Source organism: Panthera onca, chromosome D1 (assembly GCF_046562875.1).
Source record: "Panthera onca isolate mPanOnc1 chromosome D1, mPanOnc1 haplotype 2, whole genome shotgun sequence".
NCBI lineage: Eukaryota > Metazoa > Chordata > Mammalia > Carnivora > Felidae > Panthera > Panthera onca.
The window spans coordinates 52,757,368-52,778,638 of record NC_138348.1 but is presented as its reverse complement, the minus strand read 5'-3'; the positions used below and the strand labels follow the sequence as shown (position 1 = coordinate 52,778,638).

The following is a 21,271-nucleotide window of genomic DNA, read 5'->3' as shown; positions in this document are numbered from 1 at the left end:
TAGAAACTAAGAGCAGAGAAATAAAGGACAGAAGAAGAGATCGTGGAAAGAGTAAGATGACTTAGAAGCATTTATCACAAAGTCCTTGAAAGAAGGAAAAGGGATAAAGGAAATTATTCTCAATGGATGTTTAAAATAGGAGAGAGAGGCGCCTGGGTGGCTCAGTCGGCTGAGCGCCTGACTTTGGCTCAGATCATGATCTCACAGCTCTGAGTTTGGGTGCCATGTCAGGCCTGTGCTGATGGCTCAGAGCCCAGAGCTCAGAGCCTGCTTCAGATTCTGTGTCTCCCTCTCTCTCTGCCCTTCCCCCACTCGTGCCATGTCTCTGTCTCTCAAAAATAAATAAACATTAAAAAATTTAAAAAAATAAAATAAAATAGGAGAGAATGGCATAGAGCATCCCAACTGTTATGAAAACCTAGGATGTGTCCATCTGTTTTACCCTACACCCAACGACTAAGGATAAGGTAACTCTTATTTTCTTTATTCTCACCCCACCCTCCCTCTCACACACACTCCAGAGTGGAATTGCCAACCATAATCCTATGTTTTCATCATCACTTGGTGAACCATAAAATATTGGTACACCACCTCCAGAAAAACAATAAATTAGGATATCTATTGCTAATTCTTGTTTTTATAGTTTTTCCTCTTCATTCTTCCATCCATATATACAACGCAGACGACATGTATCAAACACACTAATTACTCCCAAATGTATATAATCAGCTATGTCCTTTTTCGGAGCTTCAGGCATATATATTTAATTGTCTTTTTGACAAGCCTACTGGATATTTATTTCCTTTGGTAAATATCTAAGAATTAAGGTGCTGAATAATAGTGAAAATGTATTTTTAACTTCATAAGAAACAGGCCAAGTGTTTTCTAAAGTCGTTGTACATTTCACATACTTATTAGCAATGAATGAGAGTTTCTGTTATTTCACATCCTCTTCAACCAAAGATAATGTGAATCGTTTTTACTTTAGCCATTCCAGGAGTGTCAAATGGAATCACTTTGGATATTAATTTTCATTTCCCTGGTAACTAATGATGTTTTATTTGCTATTGAACATTTGTTGTCTTATATTAAACGTTTTCCCTATTAGATTTTTTCCTTTTTAAATTGATGTGTTTCTATTCTTATTGTTGATTTTTAATTCTACTTAATTTTATTTCCATAATTATTATTATCTAGAGTCATTTAATTATTTTTACATGCTTATTGTTTTCCTTGCTAACTTAGAATATAAGCATTACAAAAATAGAACTGTTTATCATCAGCATATATACCATAGCTATTCCTACCTCTAATAACAACAGCTACAAAGTAAATAAGTATTAAGTAAATAAATACTTGAAACATTTATGTCTCAAAAGCACGTAGAGTACCCAAGGCATCCAGTCTTTCTACTATAATAACTTTGTGTTCTCCTAAGAATTAAAATTTTAGCTCCCTAATTTCATGGATTTCTTATCATCACAACTTAAGGATATGCAGTAAATTCTTTTAAATTATTTTAATATTGAATTATAATTTAATTGCTTATTTGATGTTTGAAAAAAAATGTTTTCAATGTTTATTTATTTTGGAGACAGAGAGAGGGAGACACAGTGCAAGTGGGGGAGGGGCAAAGAGAGAGGGAGGCAAAGAATTTGAGGCAGGCTCCAGGGTCCAGGTTCCAAGCTGTCAGCACAGCACAATGTGGGGCTCAAACCCATGAGACATGAGATCATGACCTGAGCAGAAGTCAGATGCTCAACCAACTGAGCCACCCAGGTACACCCAAAACAATATTTTCAATTTTGTTCACTCTACACTTTCCAAACATGTTTATCCCCCACCACCCCTAACCCTCAATTTTGGTATCATTCATTAACAATTGCTACTATTTAAAAGCTTTCCTGCTGCACTGTAGATTTTCATTTCTGAGGCTTTGCTAAACGTCACTTAGGTAGAAAGTGAGTAATCCAAATAGAAATGAGTGACAGAGTGACATCAGTAAGACTAATTTCTATGTAGTTTACAAGAAAATGCATGCAAAAACTCCATTCATCACCAAGTGCATGGTCCAAAGCTATAACATGAGGGGCATGCTTAGAAACAGCAGGGTGTACTGACAGCCTTCCCAAAAAGGCAAAATTGGTTAGGTATTTATTCAATCTTTAGAGCTTTTTATAAACTTAATTTGTACAAAGTCATCAACACTGCAAAGCTTAGAAGGAGTAGTTCTGCCATTCTGTGCCCAATGCTGTGTTGAGCACTGGATATTGGTCATAATAGCTGAGATCATTGTCTGTGAAGCATTAGCATGCTTCAAGCCAATTGAAAAGGACCAACTTGTCTCTCATTTCAAAATTCTAGGCTTACTGAAATCTGGCTCTTTGTGTACAGTCACCATTTTTGCTAGATGAATATTTTCATCAGTGGCAATTCTGATGCTCCCTAATCATTTGTATGAAAATAAGATTTTTAACAATTTCATCTCAGAAAACAACTAAACAAGACGAATCCATATAAGCACACCTGCACTAAAGGGAGTGCTTATTTAACCACAGTAAGTATACTCTCAATATCTAGGTATGGGCTAATATATGATCTATTGTTCTCTTTCCTGTGTTTATATGATTACATATAAATCATAAATTTATATGATTGCCCAACTGTGGGACATTCTTTTGTTATTTTTGTAGCTAGGCGCAATTAAGAAACACTCAAGCCTTGCTTTCCTGAATATTGTTACACCCCATTTAGCTGTCTTTAGATATCTCTGTTCTGATCATAGCATTTATTGTATTATTTAACTCTCGTATGACAACATTATTCCCCCTTTCAAATCTTATGCTTTGATAAGAAAAACACCTCTGGAAGAGATTTCTTAAATTTAACTTTGGGTTTATTTCATACTAAAAGTAATAAAATAAGAGCAACTACCAGTGTTTATAGATGGCAAATAAACACTGAGAAAAGGAAGTGAAATAAACCAATTTGCCTTGGGTAATCATGAATAATCATCTAAATGTTTTAAATCTCAGGTGTGATTAGGGGCGCCTGGGTGGCTCAGTCGGTTGGGCGGCGGACTTCGGCTCAGGTCATGATCTCGCGGTCCGTGAGTTCAAGCCCCGCGTCGGGCTCTGTGCTGACAGCTCAGAGCCTGGAGCCTGTTTCAGATTCTGTGTCTCCCTCTCTCTGACCCTCCCCTGTTCATGCTCTGTCTCTCTCTGTCTCAAAAATAAATAAACGTTAAAAAAATAAATAAATGAATCTCAGGTGTGATTAGATTTTATTTCAACATACAAAACAAAGCATTTAAGCCCATAAAAATTAGATCACGTTTTTTTAAGTTTATTTATTTATTTTAAGAAAGAGAGAGAGGATGAATGAATGAATGGGAGAGGAGCAGAGACAGAGGGAGAGAGAATCCCAAGCAGGCTCCGCAATGGAGCCAGATGTGGGGCTCAAACTCATGAACCACGAGATCATGACTTGAGCCAAAATCAATAGTCAACACCTAACAGACTGAGCCACCCAGGCACCCCAATTAGACCACCTTTGAAATAAACTGATTTTAGGAGTATGTATGTCAATGAGAAGTAAACTCCTTCTTCTGATGTAGCAACCTAAGGAAATCTACTGAGAAACAAATTCGCACCTATGGTGGAGGGAAAGTAGGAAAAGTACTATAAGAAGTTTGACGCTGCTGTTATCTTGTGTTCTGCTTATTTAGATGACACTTTGGGACTGAGTCTGACTTCTCTGACTTTCATTAAACAAATAATTGAACTGCTGGGGGTGAAGAATATCAGCTAAGACATACTCTAAGAGGAGACACAACCATAATTGTCCTGTAATGACATCCATCCAAGGAAGAACACTCAGACATTGAGGTCAAAGGGGGGATTTGGATGACATGAATGATGTGGATAGTTGACATTGCCACACTCTCCTTTTACTGAGTAGGCACAATAAAACAGGCTCTTTTAAAACCCCAGTGTTGAATTCTTATTCAGATCTCAGCTTATAATAGTAGCTTAGAAAGGAAAGGAATATAGCAGATATGCTACACAGAATAATGCCCACACTAAAATATGCCCATGCCTTAGTCCCACAGACAATATTTAACCTGCTGTATTATTTTGTTTGATTTAGTCAATATTATACAATATATTTTAACACAGATATACAGGCAGGTGCACAAATAGAGAAAATACATGAATCCCCATATAACGTATTTATGAGATTATTTTTCCTGAAGACGTTTGATTTGTCATCTTTGAGAATGGCTCTTGTCTCTACCTCTTTCTTCTTTAGTTACCTGAGGGGGCTTTGAAGATACAGACATTCATTTACTATTGTCATATTCTCCCCAGTATGACTCTCCAGAGATTAAATATTATGAACATGGGGAAAAAACATGATAGTCTTAATCACTACATGAATCCTATGGTTTCTACAGGCACATGCATAGATTTTTGGTACTTTATAAACTCACTGAAGCCCTAAAACTGAGTTTCAACAATAGTGGGAACTTAACTGATATTCTGCCTATTGAGCATTGCTACTTGATTCAATACGAACTTCATATCTATTTATTTCAGGACTGATGTCAACACCTACTCTCATAAACTAAAGCAAAAAAGAATCACTCCCATTATGTTCTCTATCTCACTGAATAGCAGCAATATTTGCTCATTTGCCTAATACAGAATTCTGGAAGTGAAACGTGACTTATTGCTTTCTTTCATCCCCCAAATCACATCAAATACTGTTCTCTGTCAATTTGCTATATACTCCTTCACCTCTCCATCTCCATTATCATTTATTTAGATCAGGTTAGCATCATCGTTCTCTAATTGACTTATTTCACTAAGCATAATCTATTCTAGTTCTGTCCACAATGTTTCAAGTAGCAAGATTTCACTCTTTTTGATCACCAAGTAATATTCCATTGTGTGTGTATATATATGTATGGAATATTATATATATATATATATATATATATATATATATATATATAGACACACACACACACACACACACACACACACACACACCACCTCTTCTTTATCCATTCATCAGTCAATGGACATTGGGCTCTTTCTTAATTTGGCTATTGTTGACAATTCTGCTATAAAATTTGGGGTGCAAGTGCCTCTTTGAATCAGCATTTTTGTATCCTTTGGATAAATACCTAGTAGTGCAATTGCTGGGACATAGGGTAATTTTATTTTTAATTTTTTTTAAGAACTTCCATGATGTTTTTCAGAGTGGCTGCACCAGTTTGCATTCCCACCAACAATGCAAGAGGGTTTCCATTTCTTTGCATCCTTGCCAACATCTCTTGTTGCCTGAGTTGTTCATTTTAGTCATTCTGACAGGTGTGAGGTGGTTATCTCATTGTGGTTTTGGTATGTATTTCTCTGATGATTAGCAAAGTTGAGCATCTTTTCATGTGCCTGTTAGCCATCTGGATGTCTTCTTTCAAAAAGTGTCTGTTCATGTCTTCTGCCCATTTCTTAACTAGATTTTTGTTTTTTGGGTGTTGAGTTAGATAAATTCCATATAGATTTTTAATACTAACCTTTTATCAGATATGTTGTTTGAGAATATCTTCTCCCATTCCGGATGCTGCTTTTAGTTTTGTTGATTGTTTCCTTAACTGTACAGAAACATTTTATCTTGATGAAGTCCCAATAGTTCATGTTTGCTTTTGTTTCCCTTGGCCTCAGTGATGTGTCTAGTAAGAAGTTGCTCCAGCTGAGGTCCAAGAGGTTGCTGACTGTTTTATCCTGTAGGATTCTGATGGTTTCCTATCTCACATTTAGGTCTTTGATCCATTTTGAATTTATTTTTGTGTATGGTGTCAGAAAAGGGTAGAGTTTCATTCTTCTACATGTCACCATCCAGTTTTCCCAACACCATTTGTTGAAGAGATTGTCTTTTTTCCATTGGATATCCTTTCCTACTTTGTTGAAGAGGAGTTGACCATATAATTGTAGGTCCTTTTCTGGGTTTTCTATTCTGTTCTATTGATCTATGTGTCTGTTTTTTGTGCCAGTACCATGTTATTTTGATAACTACAGCTTTGTAATACAGCTTGAAATATGGAATCATGATGCCTCCAGTTTTGTTTTTCTTGCTTCTTGATATAGGCATGAATTACAATATACTTCCCTCTTAGGACTGCCTTTGCTGCATCCCAGAGGTTTTGGACTTGCTGGTTTTTTTTATTTTCATTTGCTTCCATGTATTTTTTTAATTTCTTCTTTAATTTTCTGGTTAACCCATTAATTCTTTATTAGGATGTTTTTTAACTTCCATATATTTGAGGGCTTTCCAAATTCTTTCTTGTGATTGACCAATTCTCATAGCATCATGATTGGAAAATATGTATGGTATGATCTCAATCATTTTATAATTGTTCAAGGCTGATCTGTGACCCAGTATGTGATCTCTTCTGGAGAATGTTCCATATGTACTTGAGAAGAATGCATATTCTGCTGCCTTAAGATGGAATGTTCTGAATATATCAGTTAAGTCCATCTGGTACAGCGTGTCATTCAAAGCCATTATTTGGTTGTTGATTTTCTGCTTAGATGATTTGTCCCTTGCTATAAGTGGGGTGTTAAATCCTCTACTATTATTATATTTTATCAATGAGTTTTTTATGTTTCTTATTAATTGATTTATATTATTGATTTCTACCAAATTTGGGGCATAAATATTCACACTTGTTAGATCTTCTTGATGGATAGATAGATCCCTTAATTCTGATACAATGCCCTTCTTCACTTTTGTTACAGTCTTTGTTTTAAAATCTATGTTGTCTGATACAAGCATGGCTACTCCAGCTTTCTTTTGATGTCCATTAGCATGACAGTTCTCTATCCCCTTACTTTTACTCTGTGGTTGTCTTTACGTTTAAAATGAGGCTCTTGTAGGCAGCATATAGACAGATCTTTTTTTTTAACCATTCTGTTACCCTATGTCTTTTTATTGGAGCATTTAGTCCATTTACAATCAGTGATTATTGGAAGATATGAATTTAGTGCCATTGTGTTGCCTGTAGAGTTGGTGTTTCTGGTGATGGTCTCTGGTCCTTTCTAGTTGTTGTTGCTTTGATATTTTTTGTTTGTTTGTTTGTTTGTTTGTTTATTTGTGTTCTCCACTCAGCAATACCCCCTTAAAATTCTTCCAGGGCTAGTTTAGTGGTCATGAACTCTTTTAGTTTCTGTTTGTCTGGGAAACTCTTTATCTCCTTCTATTTTTAATGACAATCTTGCTGGATAAAGAATTCTTAAGAAATAAATAAATAATAAAATAAGGATTATTATTATTATTTTTTATTATTATTATTCTTGGCCACATATTTTTCTGATTCAACACATGGAATGTTCCCTGCCACTCCTTTCTGGCCTGCCATGTTTCTGTGGATAGATCTGCTGCTATGATCTGTCTTCCCTTGTAGGTTAAGGACTTCTTTTCCCTTGCTGCTTTCAGGATTCTTTTCTTGTCTGTGTATTTTATGAATTTGACTATGATATGCCTTGGTGATGGTTGGCTTTCGTTGAATTTAATGGGAGTTCTCTGTGCTTCCTGGATTTTGATGTCTGTGTCCTTCCTCAGATTAGGAAAGTTTTTAGCTATAATGTGTTTTAATAAACCTTCTGTCCCTCTTTCTCTCTTTTCATCTTCTGGGACTCCTATGATGTGACTATTAGTACATTTTAATAAGTCACTGAGTTCCCTAAGTCTGCCTTCTCATTCCATGACCTTTATTTTCCCTCTTTTTTCCAGCTACATTATTTTCCATAATTTTATGTTCTGTATCACTAATTCACTTCTCTGCTTCATCCATCTTCATTTTTATGGCCTGCATTTGGGATTGCATCTCAGTTACAGCATGCTTAATTTTGGCCTGACTAGATATTAATACTTTTATCTCTGCAGTAAGGGATTCTCTAGTGTATTCTATGCTTTTTTCAAGCCTACCTAATATCATTAATATTGTTTAAAATTCTAATTTAGACTTATATATCTTACTTATATCTACATTGATTAAATCTCTGGTCATCATTTCTTCCAGTTCTTTCTTTTGGGGCGAATTCCTCCTTCTTGTCATTTTGGAGAGAAAGGGAAAAAAGCAAAATAAAACAAAATAAAAAATTTTTAATTGAAGAAAAATTTAAAAAATAAAATAAAATACATAGCTAGATCTTAGCTCTGTTTTATTTTGCTTGTTACAAGAAGCTTGATAGAAAAAAAGGTAGAAAGAAAGAAAAGAAAAAGAAGAAAAAATTAAAATTTAAAAAATATATAAAAATAAAAAGTAATTTAAAAATTTTTAAAAATAAAAAATAAAATTTTAAAATTGTATCCAGTGACAGCTTTTTGTATCAAACAAAACAAAGACAAAAATAAAAACAAATGCCAAATGACACAAGATCCTTTTTCTTCTAGAGCTGAGGCTCTACAACACTCTATGATCAGTAGACTTGGTGTAGGCAAAGGGTTTGTGCTGGTCTTCTGGGGGAGATGCATGTTCTGATTCTTAGATGCAATTGCCCTAGTGGAGATGTGCCTGCAGGGTGCAGGGGTGTGGGACCTGGTGTAGCAGCTCCATTCTCCATTGGTGGTGCTGTTTAGCTCACTGAGGTGGATCAAGCTGGAGGGTGCAGGGAGAAAATGGCTTAAGGGGATGCATGCCGCCCCTCTTCAGTAAGCTATCACAGATGCTCAGTGATGAGCCCATGTCCCTGGTTTCTGTCAGATCCCCACCTCACCTCATCTGTGTCTGAGCTGTCTGCCTACCAAATGGCACAGTACTTCTGTGTTTTATCTCAGGTATGACTGTGTTTCAAAACGCCACACTTCAGAGGCCCGCACAGCACAGAACTGCACTCGTCATCTAGGAGAGGGTCTCTCTGTATTGTATCCAGCGACAGCTTGTCACAGAAGACAGCCACATGACCACACAGACGGTCAGTTTATGGTAAATTGCAACACACGACTGGGGCAAGGGATTGCTGCCTTCAACCAGCATCTTTATTCCTAAAATGGTGAGTGGCACAGCTCGATGGTGCCCACAGGGTCCTGTGTCCATGGAGAGGCTGCATCACTTATCCTGAAAGCACTCCAAGCAGGGGAACTGCTTCTCTCTGTTTGACCCTAGGGATCCTCAGGCTGCCTACTGCAGGGCTCAGGTCTACTCTCCCACTGCTCAGTTTCCCAGGTGCAAACCTGATAATTTTGCAGGCCTCCAAAACTTCAGAATCTGTGTTCCGCTGTTTATAGAAAACTGGCAGTACACTAACCCTCTCCTTTTTCCCTGTCAAAGGTTTTGGGGAGTAGTTTTCTTGTGCAGTCCCCTGAGTGTGTTTTCACTTTTTTTCTCCAGTGCTTTCTCTCTCTCTCCTCCTCATGTGCTACTCCCACCTCAGTCAGGGTTCCTTTGCCTGGGGAGTACTCCCAGCTCTTTTCTCTCACAAATTCTACACAGTGCCTACCTTCTGTGGGTCATTTTTCTGATTTGTAGATGTACAGCCTTGTTCTCTAAGACTTCTGATCAATTTCTTGGATGTTCAGAATGATTTGATAATTATCTAGCTGTATTTGAGGGAGGAGGCAAACTTATGGTTGCCCTACTCCTCTGCCATCTTACCTCCAAAAAATTTCAGTAACACCTAAATTTAATATTATTATCTTAAGTCTAACCTCTGATGTTTCTTAGGTGCTCCCTAGTGATCTACATACCTCAATACCTATAGAGGTAACAATTGATCCAATGAGACCTCACTAATATCTCAAATATCTTTACAGCATACATGCAGGGATCTTATGTAACATAACTTGCTTCTAGTATCATTATTAAAGCTATGTCCACCAGGATAAATCAGGACAAGACTGTGGTAGCAGACAGATACAAGTGATAATTCAAAGAACTGGAAAGATATTGCCATAACTTTTATCCATCATTATTTGAAAACTGTTTCTCAAATTTTTAATCCCCCAATACTTTTGGTCCTGCCCAAACCAGGAATCTAGCATGCTTCCACAGCCAGAGGGCACTCCCAGGCAGAGTCCCAGGTGTCTGCAGAACAGTGTTGGTGTGTAATGAAAGTGCAGGGCACCGACCATATCTGCATTAGTTTACCCCTGTGCTTGTCGATATTCCCATTCCCTATGCAAGTTAGCTCTGTCCTGCCACTGGTTCTTCTAGATAATGTCTGTTACAATTTCTAAAGAGGGATTTAAGATATTCCTGCTACTGCAGTTGGTCCAGAAACTATAAATCATGTACTTCATCTCCCTCCTTTACCAGTCATTCTAGATATCTCTCACATACAATCAAAGTTTCTAGAAGTCATGACTTCTAGCTGCCTGGTTGTCATTGCCCCCTCTTCTCTGACACATGCTCTGAGGTGGCATTAATGTGAACTGTGAAGATCTGAATGCTTTGTGCCAAATCCCATTAGGGTATTCATATACTTTTTGCCTCTGATTTTCAAATATGACTAATCCTCTCTTTATACCAAGTCGATGACCAGACGTACTGCTCAGAGCACTGTCTCCATCTTTGCAGTTAACCCATGATTGAGGCTGCAATGAGGTAACAGTCCATTTCTACCTTGCACATCATGAGCTAACTCATTCATTCATACACCCAAGCTTCTTTCTCCCCTTTTATCTAATCAAAGGGAGCTTTCTTGAAGCCACAGGTGTTAGGAGAGGGAAGGACATTCATGTAAATTAGATAAGCCAAATAAGCCCTGAGACAAAAGCTAACGTAATTTGTGCCCTCTGTAGTTGCTCTAGGCAACTCCAAAAATACTATTCTCTTAATAGAATGGATTGCTGCTCTGCCTGTACAAGTTGATTATTTCTTGCCTCAGACAGTTGGAGATGTGTTTTGAATTGTGACTAGCTCTCTGAAGAAGTCTTTGCTGCAAACTTTATGGGTTTATTCTGGGACCCTTATATTATGACTTGTCAGAGTCCACATAGATTCTTTATCTACCATTAATACCATTGTGTCTCGCAAACACAACTGTATCTCCAAAATCCTATGGTCTGAGAAGTGGGGCTGCTTGAACTTCAGCCTAAATGTGCTGCAGAGTTCTGTCTTGCTCTAGGCCGCAGTAAAAATTGTGAGCCTTCAAAAAAAAATTGTTAACCTTCAATGTCACCTGTTGAACAGATCATGGATCATATCAGAATTCTCAATGGTATTACATGTTGTCTCCAATATCCAAAAAGGCTTCTTTCTTAGTGATAAGAGGTGAAAGATACAATAGTTTGTTCCTATAGATGATGGTGATGTCTGAGCATGCTCCTAACCAATGGAAATGTAAAAACATCCTGACTAAGGCAACCTCCTGAATCTTTTTGGCATTTCTCTTCTACCCTGTCATGTGCATGTGTCTTATCAGATAATCTAGTTTTCTTGACATTTTCTGTGTAACCAAACTGATTAATATGATGCTGTCCATATAGTGGATCAGTGAGATTGGAGTATCAAAATGCTCCAGGTTCTATAGAGCGATGGAAGGGATAAATGAACAGAAGCAAGATCCATCTATATTCTGCGTACAAGATCCATTTTAGACCTAAAGACACATGCAGATTGAAAGTAAAGGGATGGAAAACATTTATCATGCAAATGGAAGTGGAAAGAAAGCCAGGGAGCAATACTTATACCAGACAAAATACACTTTAAAACAATGATTGTAACAAAAGACAAAGAAGAACACTATATAATCATAAAGGGAACAATCCAACAATTACAACAATTACAATTACATATATTTATGGCCCCAAGATGGGGGCAATCAAATACAAAAAGCAGATATTAACAAACATAAAGGAGGTAATCCATACTTCCATAAAGGAAGTAATCCTAATTGCATAAAGGATGCAATCCTTTGTGATGCAGCAAAAGTTGTTCTAAGAGGGAAGTTTATAGCAATACAGGCCTATCTTAGGAAGCAAGAAAAATGTCAAATGAACAACCTAACCTTACACTTAAAATTGCTTGAAAAAGAACAAACAAAATCCACAACCAGTAGAGGGAAGGAAATAATAAAGATTAGAAGAGAAACAAACAAAAGAGAAACCAAAAATAAAACAATATAATAAATCAATGAAACCAGGAGCTGGTTCTATGAAAAGATCAACAAAATTGATAAAACTTTAGTTAGATTCATCAGACACAAGAGAGATAGGAGTAGGGAGGAATGGAAGGAGGGAGAGAGAACACAAAATCAGAAATGAAAGAGGAGATATAACCAACATCACAGAAATATAAAGGATTATAAGAGAATATTATGAACAACTATATGACAACAAATTGTACAACATGAAAGAAATAGATGAATTCCTAGAAAATATCCAGAAGCTGAATTAGGAAGAAACAAAAAATTTGAATAGAACGATTCTCAGCAATGAAATTAAATCAGTAATAAAAAATTCCCAACAAACAAAAGTCCAGGATCAAATGCCTTCAGAGGTGAATTCTCCCAAACATTTAAAGAGTTACTGCCTATTCTCCTCAAATTTTTCCAAAAAAAAAAGAAAAGGAAGAAAAGCTTCCAAGTGTATTCTACGAGGCCAGCATTACTCTGATACCAAAACCAGAAAAAGACACTACAAAAAGAAGAAGAAGAAGAACAACAACAACAACAACAACAACTACAGGCCAATATCTGTGAACATAGACACAAATATCCTCAACAAACTACTAGTAAACAGAATCCAACAATAAATTTAAAAAATAATTCACCATAATCAACTGACATTTATTACTGGGATGCAAGAGTGGTACGGTATTTGTAAGGCAATCAATGTGATGAATCACATCAATAAGAGAAAGGATGAAGAAGATATGATTATTTCAACAGATGTAGAAAAAGCATTTGACAAAGTATGACATCCATTCGTGAAAAAAACCCAACACAGTAGGTGTAGAGGGAACATACTTCTAGATGATAAAGTCCATAAATGAAAAATCCACAGTTAACATCATAAAAAAATGGTGAAAAATTAAGAACTTTTCTCCTAAGATCAGGAACAAGACAAGGGTGTTCACTCTTGCCACTTTTTGCTCAACATGATTATGCAAGTCCTAGCCACAGCAGTCAGACCAGAAAAAAAAATAAAAGGCATCCAAATTGGGAAGGAAGAAGTAAAACATTCACTGTTTGCATATGGCATGATAATATCAAAATAACACCAGCATTCCTAACAGAACTACAACAAACAATCCTAAAATTTGTATGGAACCACAAAAGACTTCAAATAGCCAAAGTAATGTTGAAAAAGAAAACCAAAGCTGGAGGCATCACAATTCTGTACTTTAAGCTGTATAACACAGCTGTAGCAATCAAGACAGTATGGTATTCGAAAAAAAGAAAAAAACAGACACAGAGATTAATGGAATAGAGTAGAGACCCAGAAATGGACCCACAAATATAGGGCAAGCTAATCTTTGACAAAGCAGGAAAGAGTATCCAATGGAAAAGAGACAGTATCTTCAACAAATGGTGCTGGGAAAACTGGACACTGACATGCAGAACAATGAAACTGGACTATTTTCTTACATCATACACAAAAATTAATTCACCTAAAGGTGAGACAAGAAACCACCAAAACCCCACAGGAGAAAACAGGCAGCAACCTCTTTGACTTCGGCTGTAGCAACTTCTTATTGACATGTCTCCAGAGGCAAGGGAAACAAAACCAAAATGAACTATTGGGACCTCATCAAGATAAAAAGCTTCTGCACAGTGAAGGAAACAATCAACAAAAGTAAATGACAATTGACGGAATGGGAGAAGACATTTGCAAATGGCATATCTGATAAAGAGTTAGTATCCAAAATCTGTAAAGAATTTACCAAACTCAACACCCAAGAAAGAAATAATCCAATGACAAAATGGGCAGAAGACATGAACAGACATTTTTCCAAAGAAGATATCCAGATGGCTAACAGACCCATGAAAAAATACTCAACATCACTCATCATCAAGGAACTACAAATCAAAACCACAATAAGTTACCTCACACCTGTCAGAATGGCTGAAATGAACAAAACAAGAAACAACAAGTTTAGTGGGAGTGTGAAGAAAAGAGAACCCTTTTGCACTGTTGGTGGGAATGCAAACTAGGGTAGCCACTCTGGAAATCAGCATAGAGGCTCATTAAAAATTAAAATAGTACTATCCTAAGACCCAGCAATTGCACTACTAGGTATTTATCCAAAAGATACAAAAATACTGATTCGAAGGGGCACATGCACCCCAATGTTTATAGCAGCAATATCAACTATAGCCCAAGTGTCCATTGAATGGTGAATGGATAAGGAAGATGTAACTACACACACACACACACACACACACACACACACACACACACTGGAATACTACTCAGTGATGAAAAAGAACGATATCTTGCCATTTGCAACAATGGCAATGGATGGAACTAGAGGGTATTATGCTGAGCTACATAAGTCAGTCAGAGAAAGACAGATATATGATTCACTCATATGTGGACTTTGAGAAACAAAACATATAACAGAGAGGAAGGGAAGGAAAATAAGATAAAAATAGAGAGGAAAGTAAACCATAAGAGACTCTTTTTTTGTTTGTTTTAAGTTTATTTATTTTGAGAGACAGAGAGCAAGCTGGAGAGGAGCAGAGAGTGAGAGAGAGAATCTCAAGCAGGCTCTGTGCTGTCAGCACAGAACCTGACTCGGGGCTTAATCCCACAAATCGGGAGATCATACTTGACCCAAAATCAAGAGTTGGACGCTCAACCAACTGAGCCACCCAGGCGCCCCTAGAGATTCTTAAATACTGGGAACAAACTGAGGGTTGCTGGAGGGGTGGTGTGTAGGGGATGGTCTAAATAAGTGAAGGGAATTAAGGAGGGCACTTTTTGGGATGAGCACTGGGTGTCATTTGTAAGAGATGAATCACTAGGTTCTACTCCTGAAGCCAAGACTACACTGTATGTTAACTAACTTGAATTTAAATTAAAAAAATAAAAAGAAAACCCAAAGGACTCTACCAAAAAACTACTAAAACTGATAAATGAATTCAGTAAAGTCAAAGGATAAAAATCAATTTATGTATGGAAATCATTGCATTTCTATATACTAATAATGAAGTAGCAGAAAGAGAAATTAAGAAAACAATCTAATTTATAATTGCACCCAAAATAATAATATAGCTAATAATAAACAAGGAGGTAAAAGACCTGTACTTTGAAAATGATAAAACATTTATGAAAGAAGCTAAAGATGACACAAACAAATGGAAACATATTCCATGCTCATGGATTGGGAAAACAAATATTATTAAAATGTTCATTCCACCCAAAGTAATCTACAGATTTAAAGCAATTCCTGTCAAAATACCAATAACATTTTTTTTCAGAACTAGAACAAATAAACCTAAAATTTGTATGGAACCACAAAAGACCCCGAATACACAAAGCAATCTTAAAAATGAGAACAAAACTGGAAGTATCAGAATCCTAGGTATACAGATATACTACAAAACTGTAATAAACAAAACAGCATGGCACTGGCACAAAAATAGACATAGATCCATAAAAGAAAATAAAGATCCCAAAAATAAAACCACAACTACACGGTCAATTAATCTATGATAAAGGAGGCAAGTATATGTAAGGGGAAAAAGACAGTCACTTCAACAAACAGTGTTGGGAAAACTGGACAACTACATCCAAAAGAGTGAGACTGGATCACTTTCTTACACCACAGACATAAATAAACTCAAAATAGATTAAAAACCTAAATGTGAGACCTGAAATCATAAAAATCCTAGAAGAGAGCACAAGCAATAATTTGTCGACATCAGCAGCAGTAAAATTTTTCTATATATGTCTTCTAAAGCACAAGAAACAAAAGCAAAAATAAACTCTGGAGACTACATCAAAATAAAAAGCTTTTGCATAGCAAAGGAAATAATGAACATAACTAACAGACAACCTACTGAACGGGGGAAGATATTTGGAAATGAAACACCTGAGAAGGGGCTAATATCCAAAATATATAAAGAAATTATACAATTCAACACCACAAAAAAAATTAATCCAATTAAAAGATGAGAAGAAGGCTTTAACAGACATTTCACCAAAAAAGATATAAAAATGGCCAAGAAGCAATTGAAAAGTTGGACAACATCACTGATCATCAGGAAAATGCAAAACAAAACCACAATGAGATATCAACTAACACCTGTCACAATGGCTAAAATCCAGAACACAAGAAAGAAGTTTTGGTGAGGATATGGAGAAAAATGAATTATCTTGTATTGTTGGTAGGAATGCAAACTGTGCAGGCACTGTGAAAAAAGTATGGAGTTTTCTCAAAAAATTGAAAATAGAATTACCATATGACCAAGTAATTCCACCACTGGGTATTTACCCAAAGAATATGAAAACACTAATCTGAAAATATATGATCGCCAGTATGTTTATGCAGCATTATTTACCATAACCAAATTATGGAACCACCCCGTGTCCATTGATAGAAGAATGACCAAGGAAGATGTGGTATACATATAGGATGGAATATTTTCAATCATAAAGAAGAATGAGATCTTGCCTTTTACAAAAACATGGATGGATCTACAAAGTATAACGCTAAGTGAAGTAAGTCAGTCAGAGAAAGCCAAATACCAAATGATTTTACTCAAATGTGGAGTTTAAGAAACAAAACAAATAAAGAAAAAAGGAACGGACAAAATTAGACTCTTAAATATTGAAGACAGACTGGTGGTTACCAGAGGGGAGGTGAGTGTGAAATGGGTGAAATAAGTGAAAGGAATTAAAAGTACACATAGTGTAATGATCACTGAGTAATGTATAGAATTGTTGAATCACTATATTGTACACCTGACTAATATAACTCTGCATGTTAATTAAACTGGAATTTAAAAATAAATGAATACAAATAAAAACAAAATAAATTCATTTAAAAATATTTTTTAAAAAATCATTTAAAACAATGTTCTAGGTTCTTGTGGTCTATATTGTGACAAAAAGCAAAACGGTTAATGTAGCCTAGAGAAAGTCCTTGACTGTATACTGCTGCCTACACCAGTTCAATAGAAACTGCTCTTGGCATATTTTCTGCATGGGAATTAACTGAGAAGAACACATCAGCCAGAATAATATCTGCATAGTAAACTGCTAGAGACTTTGTCAGCTTTAGTGCAGATGCCATATTTGACACAATTGTACTGAAACTATAACTTGGTAAAATTTACTTTTGTCCACCCTTATCCGCTGTGAACTCTGGTTTATGCAGGGACTATCCTAGTGAATTTAAATGGATATGTGTTTGTGGACCACCACTCTATACCTTTTCAAGTCTCTGTACTATTACAGCACAGGATGCAGTTTGGGTTCTGACTCACTAAATTGATCATAATAAGGGGAGTTGTTCTTTTTTGGTTCAGGGGAAATACAGGATGCACTGATGAGTAAGTTATTGCTGTGCACAACTGGGGCTCAGTCCCATTGGGAATTCATGAGAGATATTAAAAAACAATATTCTATTTTTGTGTTTTAATATCTAACAAAATTCCCAGAACACAAAGTGTGCCTAGAAACTCTCCAATTAATATGATACAATGTTCAGATAATATGTTTTAAACATTTTAAATTATTATTATGGGATCATGTATTATAATCCTTAAAATTCTTCAGTCATTAACAGAGCTATGTTTGCACACCATAAAGTATGATACCCTAGATCCAAAAGATAAATGTCCAAAGCACAAACACAACGGGGGGGAGAATTTAGAAGCCCCTTAAATCTAATCAGATTCATTGCTAATCACTGCACAATGAGAAACCCATGCAAAATCCCAATCCTCTTGCAATGCACATTTCTTTTTTTTTTTTCAATATATGAAATTTATTGTCAAATTGGTTTCCATACAACACCCAGTGCTCATTCCAAAAGGTGCCCTCCTCAATACCCATCACCCACCCTCCCCTCCCTCCCACCCCCCATCAACCCTCAGTTTGTTCTCAGTTTTTAACAGTCTCTTATGCTTTGACTCTCTCTCACTCTAACCTCTTTTTATTTTTCCCTTCCCCTCCTCCATGGGTTTCTGTTAAGTTTCTCAGGATCCACCTGAGAGTGAAAACATATGGTATCTGTCTTTCTCTGTATGGCTTATTTCACTTAGCATCACACTCTCCAGTTCCACCCACGTTGCTACAAAGGGCCATATTTCGTTCTTTCTCATTGCCATGTAGTACTCCATTGTGTATATAAACCACAATTTCTTTATCCATTCATCAGTTGATGGACATTTAGGCTCTTTCCATAATTTGGCTATTGTTGAGAGTGCTGCTATAAACATTGGGGTACAAGTGCCCCTATGCATCAGTACTCCTGTATCCCTTGGGTAACTTCCTAGCAGTGCTATTGCTGGGTCATAGGGTAGGTCTATTTTTAATTTTCTGAGGAACCTCCACACTGCTTTCCAGAGTGGCTGCACCAATTTGGCAATGCACATTTCAAAAGACCGCCCAATTTCAGACCAAATTATAGACCACAAGCAACTTTCCATCATTCAGGACTGAAATTTCACCCCTATGTCTTTGTCTCCAAAATGCTCCCTTCGATAAAAATAAGAATAAAAATACATTGCATATTACACAACTACCTCAAAATATCCAGAGTTGTATAGTCAAGAACACAAAGACATGGCACATTAATAGCTGTATATTCAAGAATAAAATTCTCACTAAGCTACCTGTCCAAGAAATCCCAGTATTTTGTCAAAATAGGATAATGTGCATGGTGGAAAGGCAAAGGGATCAAGGATATTGTTAAAGTAAAAGTGAGAGAAAGGGAAACATACAATGAAACTTAAGTTTTATTAAAGAAGACACAATATCCAATAGCTATGAATTCCAGCCCACTCACCCATTATTGATTCAAAACTCATCCTATATTAGGAATGCAGAGATCTTGTCCTTATTAGCACACTTTCTTCAGTAATCTCTGGATGCCTTGCTTGATCTCCTGGGTTCGCACTCCATACACAACGGGGTTGAGGGCTGAGAAGATGATATGGTGGAGGACGTTGAGCAAGACTGGAACATCAGGCGAGACCTTCTTCTTCACCACATGAGTGAGCACAAAGACCAGAAGGATGGTGCTGAAGAAGAAGATAAGGATGAAGTGGGAGCCACATGTGCTCAGGGCCTTGGCCACAGCACCTTCTGCCTTGAGTCTCAGCACAGCTCGCAATATGAGGGTATAGGAGAGGAAGATGAGGATGAGGTCAGATCCTAGCAGTGTCCAGCCTACAACAAACTGATAGATACGACTAATGGTGACATCATTACAAGAGAGCCTGGAGACAAACATATTGGCACAGATGCAGTTGTCAATGACATTTGTCCCACAATAATGGAGTTGGGATGATAGAATGGGGATAGGCATTGTAATAATACTATTCCTGGCCAAAATAAAAATGGCAGCCTTGGCTACAAATTGGTCAGTGATGATGGATGGGTACCTCAGTGGGTGGCAGATGGCCACATAGCGGTCATAGGCCATGACCATGAATGTGCAGGATTCCATAGCAAAGAACCAATTCATGATGTACATCTGGAGGAAGCAGGCATAGAAACTGATGGACTTGAGGTCAAACCAGAAGATGGCCAGGACCTTGGGGATGACAGTGAGGCAGACAACAATGTCCAGCAGGGAAAGGATACTGAGCAGGTAGTACATGGGCTCATGCAGAGAGACCTCTAGCCAGATGGTGATCAGGAGAACACTATTGGCCCCCATGGCCAGAAGGAAGAGAAGGCTGAGGGGCAGGGACAACCAGAACTTCCAGCTGGGGGACCTGACAAAACAATTCAGGAGGAAGTCTGAAACCTCAGAGGAGATGGTGCCATTTTGGTATATTGTCATATTTCGTCATATATATTTCTGCAGCTTTCTTTCAGTGATCTGTAAAATTAGGATAAAAATTAGATACTGACTTAAGGCACATAAATTTAGAACAATTTGCTTTAGTTAGGTGAAACTCGTGAGTCCTAGCTGGTCATCCAGAGCCATGTAAATTCATCTGTTTATCCTTTGTGCCATGCTCCAGAGCCACTCCTATCACTAAACAGTATAGAAGACTGAGGTAATACGGTTTGTTTGATTTGTTCAAGGTTTATTTTTAATAGAATTGTAATATGTTTGCAGAAACCAAAGAGGAGAAAATTACTTAGAAAACTATTTTTTGAAAGTTTTTTCCCCAATTTGTCAATTCACCTGTAACCATTTACACAGATAAGGAAACAGAACCTGGCACAAATAGGGACACAGATAAATGTCCCTGGGTCTCATGTCACCCCCATTCTGAGTTTTCAGCTATAGGTTGTTTTAATTACAGATTTAAAAGATGATGCCCTGGGGTGCCTGGGTGGCTCAGTTAGTTAAGCGTCCAGCTATTAATTTCTGCTCAGGCCATGATCTCACAGTTCTGTGTTGACAGCATGGAGCTTTCTTGGGATTGTCTCCTTCCCTCTCTCTGCCTCTCTTCTGATTATATGCTTTCTCTCTCAAAATAAATAAATAAAAACTTAAAAAAAGATGATGCCTTGTAAATAAAGTTAATCTTCATTATCTCTAAACGGTCATTTAATGAGGGAGGTGTGGATCCTGCCAAAAAATTGCTTTTCTCCTTTCTATATATCCTCATATTTGTACGATTCTTAACTTTGGGAAGAAACAATCTTAAGAGGAGAAGGAGCAATTCCACATAGCTTTGTGAGACCGATATCTGCCATCAGACAAGGTGAAAATTTGATTGTTCTGGTTGCAATAGTGTGAGGGTGATGAAGTCTTATCTTTAAAGTTTTTGCATCCCGTTTCTATTTTATTTTTCCATTATTAGTATAATGATCCAGGTACACATTCCTCTGTTTCCAAGCCCAGTTCGATGTTGCCATGTTCTCTAACATTTGACGTCCTCCCCTGGCATTCTGTTAGGTGCTAGGGTCACAATGTTGAAAAAGAAACTGTCCCTTTCTCAAGGAAGCAAACTAAGATCATTCAGGAAACAATGGGTAAAAATAAGAACAAATGACAGGTCTTGCACAAATAATTAGGAGAATGTAGAGGAGACTGAGTACCTCTGACATGGGACATAGGCTGGCGAAAATTAATTTAAATGAAGTGAGGTGGTTCTCTCCTTTACATTATAGGTGAAGGGTTCTAAGG

General features: G+C 37.0%; 1 protein-coding gene across 1 annotated transcript; it reads right to left on the bottom strand.

Moving 5' to 3' along the window:
- Positions 1 to 18,972: 18,972 nt before the first annotated feature.
- Positions 18,973 to 19,969, bottom strand: LOC144613064 (olfactory receptor 56A3-like). Its single transcript, XM_078433971.1, has one exon. It carries the CDS (start codon positions 19,967 to 19,969, stop codon positions 19,022 to 19,024), a length of 948 nt encoding a protein of 315 aa, XP_078290097.1. The 3' UTR covers positions 18,973 to 19,021.
- Between the last annotated feature and the right edge of the window lie 1,302 nt (positions 19,970 to 21,271).

Excerpts from the sequence above, each read along its gene's own strand:
- LOC144613064 (XM_078433971.1), bottom strand. The coding sequence starts at position 19,969 with ATGACAATATACCAAAATGGCACCATCTCCTCTGAGGTTTCAGACTTC.